This window comes from Aplysia californica, unplaced genomic scaffold (genome assembly GCF_000002075.1).
Source record: "Aplysia californica isolate F4 #8 unplaced genomic scaffold, AplCal3.0 scaffold00486, whole genome shotgun sequence".
Classification (NCBI taxonomy): domain Eukaryota; kingdom Metazoa; phylum Mollusca; class Gastropoda; order Aplysiida; family Aplysiidae; genus Aplysia; species Aplysia californica.
In genome coordinates, this window is record NW_004797756.1 from 497588 (window position 1) to 506005 (window position 8418).

The following is an 8418-nucleotide window of genomic DNA, read 5'->3' on the forward strand; positions in this document are numbered from 1 at the left end:
TTTTTGTGGCCTTATTAGTTTATTAGATTCTATAATCGTTCTATTCGAGACCTAACCAACAATAACTGGGCTGGTAGTGCTGGTAGTGTTGAGATCAGGGACTGAGATCTGGAAGTTCTTGAAGAAAGTGCAGCTGTCGTTGGGAGCAGCGTAAGTGGGTTCGCTGCCCCCGAAAAAGGTGGAGAAGAATAGACCTCTCAGACTGTCCCTGTCGGTCTCGCGAATGATCAGGTTGTTGGCCGAGTAGCATTGCTGGGATTCCCCCTCCACTTGGACGCACACGTTGATCCAACCATCAGCGCTGCCAACTGTGTTCAGGTGGACCTCTTGGGTGATCGTCTGCCATTTATTGTTCTGTGAAAATATTCCAAAAAGCTACTTAAAAATACAACTAAAATAAACAACATCCAAAAAATCCCAACGAAACAATGTAAATAGAGTTCTTATTTTTATAAAGATTTATGTCGTTCCATCGGAGGCTAATCATCATCATCATCATCATCATCATCATCATCATCATCATCATCATCATCATCACCATCATCATCACCATCACCATCATCATCATCACCATCATCATCATCATCATCAACAACAACAACAAAAACAACAACAACAACAACAACAACAACAAACACAATAACAGCAAGAATAACAACGCAACTACCAACAACAATAACACAACCACCACAACCACCAACACCAACACCATCAACGACAAAATGTAACATATTCATGAACTCCGACATAATAATATGTGAAGTTCTGAGAAGTCGTACCTTGAACTGGATTCTCCCTCTGCCTAAGGACTGTCCGTAATGGCCGTGACCGATGACGTCACTGCGGTTGTAAAATCCGACCATCTGATTGTGGGGAATGTATGCGTAGATCTCACCAGCTCCATTCTCTCTCCATACTATCCTAAAACCACAAAGATTCGATCAAGAAGTTGTTTTAACATGCTATGAACAATTCTGTTTGTTTGATTGAGCAGAGAGAAGCACATCGACACAGAAACGGCTATTAGTGCAGGGGAAGAGTATGTTTTGCGGCCAAATCGTGAAATTTAGCAGGTCATTTTAGGAGGCTGGCTGCTTTGACCCTGTCTGTCAGAGTAGCAAGTGGAAATGCCCACTATAAACATTATCTGCACGCCTTACGAGAATCGAAATCATCTCTTTTCCATAAGGAAAAGGACTTAACCATTTCGCCGCTAAGGCTGGTATAACAATAAGAAGTTTAGAATAAAATCAAATACGTTTATAGGCTATGAGAATAAAAGGTATCATCTAACCTGAGAGAGAAACAGGTAGGAGGGTTGGATCCTCCTGAACATTTGAAAGCACCTTCTCCATTCTCTCCGCCAAATAGACCTGGAAGTTTCCCGCCAATACCGAAGCCAAAGTTCTCGAAGTAGACGTCATACTTGAGAGTCATGACGTCAGCGTTGGCCGGGATGGTGCAAGGCGTGCTGAAGAAGCCGGCACCTAGACAGATGCAGGAGCATGCTGAGGTTACGGGCACTGCCATGACATTTGAAATACATCGTTACATTTGGCGGATATAGATCCCCCCCCCACCAAACGTCATGATGATGATGATGATGATGATGATGATGATGATGATGATGATGATGATGATGATGATGATGATGATGATGATGATGATGATGATGATGGGGTTTTTTTTGTTTCCTTAATAGGCCTGTTGGACTCCACGAAGAAATCTTCGAGCGAGAGCGAGGCTCTATTTCGGCCCCATTGTCATTGTACTTAGAGGCACCTCCACTCGTCCAAATAACTCCATTCCAATTGCCATTGTTCCTGGACATTCAAACATATGTTTGACATCCTCCTGCTGCTGATGGTGATGATGATGATGATGATGATGATGATGAAAGAAAGTCGTAGCAACGAAATAACAGCCATTACTTCAGAGAACGAGCAGGGAGACTAGAAAGAAGGATATAAAATTGATAAGTAGGATCTACCAGTGGTGCTCTTGAGACATCCTGTGAAAGGATGCATTTATCCATAATAGACGTTGAGAAAAATGTTTAAAAAGTGACTTTCACTTCTATTCATAATAGCATCATTCTTACATCAAGTCACAAAGACCAAATCGCGGCTCGACGAACAGTGGCGACCGCGAATGTCAAGTGGGTTCCGAATAAAGGGCCTGACGTTGACTTTTATTTTTTTTGTTTAAACAAAAACAACCACCCCACGAAGTAGGTTACCTTTAGGCCCGTTACTTTTGATGTAGGAACCTTTCTTGTAGTAGATCCTTAGCGCTCTTGTTTCGGAGTGTTTTGTGCTGGCGCTGATGGAGTCATCCCCCCACTGGTGTAGTGGTCCGAAACTTTGTATGATGTCGTCAGCGATTTTGGTATCAGGGACAGAATCCAAGGACCAAACAACGGTTTCTGAGGACATTGGGGAAAAAAATCCAACCTAGATCGTCAATAGAGTGGGGATGGGGGAAATGACTTGGGTTGGTAGTAGGGAATCCAAAGACCAGAGAATGGTTTTTAGGGACATTGGATTAAAAATAACCTAAATCGTTAAGAGAGTGGGGATTGGGGGGGGGGGAGGGATGGGTATGACGGTAGGAAATAGGGAGGAGGAAAGCTGGGGATGGTTGGTGGTTACCAAATGAAGAACACACTCCCTTTTATTCATTTAAACAACTGATGAAATTTGAACTTTTGTTGAGAGTAAGCAGTTAAACTTTATCTCTCTGCTAAACATGATATAGAGATCATTTCGAATGCGGAGTATTTAGCCCAGAGGATAGGATGAAAGAAACATGAAGGCATGAAAGAGACATGAAAGACAAAACATTATTATATAAAAAAGATCATTCATGTGCACATCAAAGAATACACGTTCACCAGTGGTTCTAAACAGGTAGTTGTTTCTCTTAGTAACCCACAATTTCCCAAAACAACAAAGAACTCGTCTCGTTTCCTCTGAGAAGCTGAAGATTTCGCCTTTGAGAATGATGAGTGACCATAACTTGGGAAGTGGGGTACATGGCGGAGTTAAAAGTTTTCAAGCGTGTTTGGCAAACAAGACCTGAATTCCCCCCCCCCCTTTCCAAACAACACCCCCTCCTTCCAACCCCGCGCCCTAGCTCATGGAATGTGCCATCATGAATAGGAATCGTTGCTGACTTTAGTTGATTCGTTCAGAAAGATCCCTGTCAACTTGAACTCTTTGATGGAGAGAAAGGAGAAGATAAGGTGCTTTCAAATGTTTGCAGTTATAAAAAGACGGACGTCAGCACAATGACAGTCACTTAGTGTTGATTCAAAAAATTACTTAACTAAGTATCTAACTAAGTAAGTAAGTAAGTAAGTAACTAACTAACTAACTAACTAACTAACTAACTAACTAACTAACTAACTAACTGACTAAGTGACTGACTGACAGACACACTGACCACCGGACTGACTAATTAACTCGCTGGCTAGCTAGCTAACTGACTGACTGACTGACTGATTGAATAACTAATTAGCTTGCTAACTAACTAACTTACTAACTAACTAACTAACTAACCGACTAACTAACTAACTAACTAAATAACTAACTAACTAACTAACCAACTAACTAAGTGACTGACCGACTGACTGACTGACTGACTGACCGAGACTCACCGACAGACTGACTAATTAACTAGCTAACTGGCTAACTGACCGACTGACTGACTAATTAACTAGCTAGCTAGCTAACTGACTGACTGAATGACTGGCGGATTAACTAACAAGCTAGCTAATTACAAACAAACAAACTAACTAACTAACTAACTCACTAACTAACTGACCGACAGGCTGACTGACTGACTGACTGACTGACTAATTAAATAGCTAGTTAACTAACTGACTTTCTGACTGACTGACGGACTAACTAACTAGCGTGCTAGCTAGTTACGTGCTAGCTAGCTAGCTAGCTAGCTGACTAACTAACTAACTAACTAACTAACTAACTAACTAACTAACTAACTAACTAACTAACTAACTAACTAACTAACCTCTTCTTGATCTTTCCTTTCCGTCCTCAGCAAGACAAGCAGAAACGAAAGTTGCGCAAGCCATTAGGTACAGGAAGCGATCCTGGTTTGAGATATCAACAGAGTTTGTCCTTTAAAGTTCTATTACTATTATATCACTGTTGAAATTTTAGTTCGAGTGAATAAACCAGATTCGTTGCTTGGACCTTGACTATCAGAGCCAACTTTGGCTGTGTGAGATACTGTAACAGGAAAAACACGGAGATGCTAGATAAGCTACGTCATGAGATAGCTTACCTAAGGCAGAATCGAACTTGTTCCCTTTTGCGTCCTCTCGTAGTCAACTTACTAAAGCACGACAGACGTAAGTGGAAAATTACTTTTCTTAAAAATACACATGAGATGTAAATTACCTTTAAAAACAATTAGTGTTTATTTTAAAAGTAAGCTGGATAAAAAAACTTCAGCTACGCTCTCTAAAACAAGTAGAATGATTATACTGCACAGACAAATAATCACCTCGATAATATTAATTACTTTAAAATATATCCTTACCATGTTTGTATCTTGCTGCAGACTGAAGTACCTCTAAAGTAGATAAATTTCCCTGAAACGCATAATAAAGATACATAAAAACTTAAGTTCCTTGTAAGGACTGAACATAACGTGAGAAATAGAGTGGTTTCTAATATTACGATATTGTAATAGAGTTAAAGACACGCGATTTTTATAAGAAATGAGAACATAATTTTCAACTCGTCTGAATGTACTAAATTTTATATGATATGTATTTAGTTTTATAAAGCGTTTTGCGGCACTTGCAACACAATACAGTCATTTACGTGTTGAAGAGTAGAGGTGCTACAAGAGGGTAACGAACACAAAAAAGAAACGGAGGAGAGATGAGGACCACAGCTGTTTGATAGCAGCAAACCATACCAGAACACTCGCCAACCATTCACTAATGTGAATTAGGTATAAGGATTCCATTAATATCATAAAACGAAGACCATAAAACTAAATGAAAAATCGTAAGTATGGGTTTAAATTCTTTAGAAATTTAATAGTGATATAGATCTAGAGCCTTTGTAGAAAAGTTGAAATCTACGCGTTTGCTCCAATCTCAGATCGGACAAAGTCAAATTGATGGAGCTAATATCTCTTCAGATGAGAGAAGTTCAAGAATAGTATGCAAGGATTGCCAGTACTTCCGCACAGAATGTGCCTATTGGTTTATAATAGTTGTCGCAACACCTGGCTAAAAAGGTGAATAATCTTATTTTTTACAACCTCTCAGAATGCCCCCCAAAAAGGAAGTTTTCAAAACCAATAACTTGAATAGCTTGAAATATAGCTTGATTGCCTATTTGTTTGCGTTTAGAGAAGCACATCAACATATTACTGGTCATTTAGTGTTGGGAAATGTAAAACAGACAGACAGAAACAACTGAGGGAGAGTACACCCTCTTATAGCTTTTTGTATGGCAAAAGTTCAAAGAATGAAAAAAACCCCCAAAAACGAACAGCAACAGAATTAATAAGATATATTGTTGTAGAAACACAACCGTTCACGGAGTTGATGGAAAAGTCAGAATGGTGCCGCGTATTGCCGGAATATTCCGCACGTTGCAACATTTTGTTTCGTACTTTAATCCATTATACATTCGTATCTGCAAATGTTTGTCCCAGATAATTTTTTGCGAATAGACAACAGAAATGCCGAAATGGTTTCTGTGATGTCAAGTGCGCTATAAATTGGATTTATACCCTTTCAGTATAAAATGAACTCATCAATCATCAAGCATTTCATTCTAAGGACAGGTTGCCAAAAAACAAACAAACAAACGAAACTGGCTTACGTCAAGCAAAAATTAAAAGATAAACAGTTGGAAAAAAAGGATCATGAAGAAAATCGGCTCAATGAAAAATCATTTTAAAATAAAGAGATTTGATTAAACAAATGAACTCTTTCTTTATCAGTTTTATATAATCTTTAAAAATTCTAATAATGGAGCTGCCCTCAATGAAAAAGAAACCGCCTACATGTCTGACCCCTAACACATCGAAGACGACGCCATCCTATGGGAAATCATGAGGTCTGCTGTTTCAGGATTAGAAAGCAATAATAACAATAAAAACTGAATATCTTGAAAAGGAGTCAGATCTGACTTTACAGAGCAATAACCCCCCCCCCCCTTCCAACCCAAACCACTTTATTCTTGTAGTTTCCCTTGAAAGATCAACGTCAGATGTGAAGACGAAGATTAAAACATCAAAACATATTATGTAATTTGTGATTACGATTCTGAGACGTCATATAGTTTAATAGTTGCTGTACCATCCAAAAGACGGGATTATACGACTAAACACCAACTTGAAAGACAGATGCATACCTAGATTGATTACCAAGAGAAGTAAAGTTTGGTGTTTTGAAAAGTCTGATATTGATAGTAATTCTATACTGGTGTATATCCTGGACATCAAAAAGGAATATAATATGTATACAAGGAGTAGAAATGTGGTTTTCCAAAATATTGCATCGGTTCAAAACGACAGATTAAAAAAAACAACTATAAAAAACCCCCAATGAAAGTGGACACTTGGTACGCAACATGTTATCATGATCACAAAGATAAGCAAAAGGAGATGGAAGAACCTAGGTCACGCAAATAAAAACAAAAATAGACCTAATAACAACTAACTGTGCTGCAGGGTAAAATAGAGGCAAAAGAATTGTAAGGAAAGCCTTCCTATATTGTTCGTTGCAAATGTTAAGTCCAACTATGGTCCGCAACTTAAATGAAATAATTCACACAAAGCAGATACCAGGAACGATGGAGACATATAGCTGCAAGGAATGGCGCACCAACAGACAAACACGGCCAACATGACAGATTGAAGGACATTTTGTGTACAATATCATAACAAATAGTTCTAAAAGATAAACACGGATGAAGCCCCAAGGAAAAAATAATCGGAAATTATATAAATTTCATTAAACGTAATTTGAAAAAAAATAAATAAAATTCACGTTAGAGAATAGATAGATCTAACTAAAAAAAAGAAAATTGAATTAAATTGAATTTTTAAAAAATGCAGAAACGGAAAAATTGCATTTTGCGAATGATTTTGACAAGGCAATTAATGAGGCAAAGTCAGTGGTTCTGCTGACACCATTTTAAATAACGGTTCGAATTTTTTTGTTTACATGCACTTGTACTTTACACTTTCTTTCTCATCTTTAGCATCAAATGCTCCCTTTGACGTGGAAAATAAAGAGCCTTAAACCTATCCGCATAATAAAAAAATGAAAAGATGTCTACTACCAGTTACACAAAAAGTCGAGGACAAACTTTTTAGAAAGGAAAAGGAAACTGACAACTTTTTTAATGAAGACAAATCGTTCTATTCTTTACTCAACTGCGGGTGGTTGAAAGCCCTACTTCTTTAATGCTCCTTTGTTGTTTCTGTCTGTCAGTATTACTCTTTCCCCGGAACTAAATGACCATCCTTGTATCGATGTGCTCAAACAAACAACCAATCTATACTCAATGCTTTCTTCTCGTCAATTCGAGGATGACAGAAATACATTATTAAACATGTGAAACGGAGGGAGATCACTGGACTGACTCTTCAGAGCCCACGATGTGAACCTTCTTCGAGCAACTCGACTCGCAGACGATCGTGTACCTCCGTGACACTCACTTGCACCAACGAAAGGTAAAACAAGTAAACGAAAAGAAAAGGAAGAAACGAAAAGATAAGAAAGAAACGAAAAGAAAAATAGAGAAACAAAAAGACAAGAAAGAAACATGAGTGAAGCAGAGAAATAACTGATAATAACATTATGATACTGTGAACATTCTACAGTGCACTACGTATTAACATTATTTCATTTTTTCTGAACATTCTGTAGACGGTTTTCATTTGACTCTGAAATAAAATTTCATTTGGACTCCAATAAAGTTAGCAGCTAAAAACTTGTATGTAGATCTAAATCTTCCTCGTTCTGCACGAATCTCTTTTGACCCTATAGAAATACGGGAATTCCAAACTGATGTTTCTCGTTGTAGATTGCTTACCTCGCCTTGAGAACAATTGATGCGATTTAGACTTACCTCGTTTTTATATAGGAGGTTCGATAAGATTTGTTATAGAAAACCGTGAGAGAAATACCTCATGTCTGAAAGGTAAAGTGTCGAACAATAATGACCTCAGCAGTTTTTTACTAGTGCTTAGCTTAGATGTTGAAATATATCACACCAGTTGTCGGTTATCTTTTGGTTTGTGGTTCGGTTACCGGACTTGCAATCCTGAGGTTGCGGGTTCGTGAGTTTGAGACTCAGTTCAGCCCGATGATGTGTCATTGTCTTCGGAAAGGAACAACTTGGAGGCATGCCCACCCCC

General features: G+C 38.4%; 1 protein-coding gene across 2 annotated transcripts in view; it reads right to left on the minus strand.

Moving 5' to 3' along the window:
* Positions 1 to 8418, minus strand: part of LOC101853960 — a 40493-nt gene continuing 32075 nt past the window's right edge. For both annotated transcript variants that reach the window (XM_013086619.2, XM_035971704.1), the window contains exons 2-7: positions 4567 to 4618; positions 4033 to 4114; positions 2240 to 2425; positions 1295 to 1487; positions 780 to 921; positions 1 to 354 (exon numbers count right to left, since the gene is read on the minus strand). In XM_013086619.2, coding sequence (XP_012942073.1) covers positions 52 to 354; positions 780 to 921; positions 1295 to 1487; positions 2240 to 2425; positions 4033 to 4114; positions 4567 to 4569 — 909 coding nt within the window. In that variant the 5' untranslated portion in view covers positions 4570 to 4618 and the 3' untranslated portion in view covers positions 1 to 51. The remainder of the gene's footprint in view (positions 355 to 779; positions 922 to 1294; positions 1488 to 2239; positions 2426 to 4032; positions 4115 to 4566; positions 4619 to 8418) is intronic.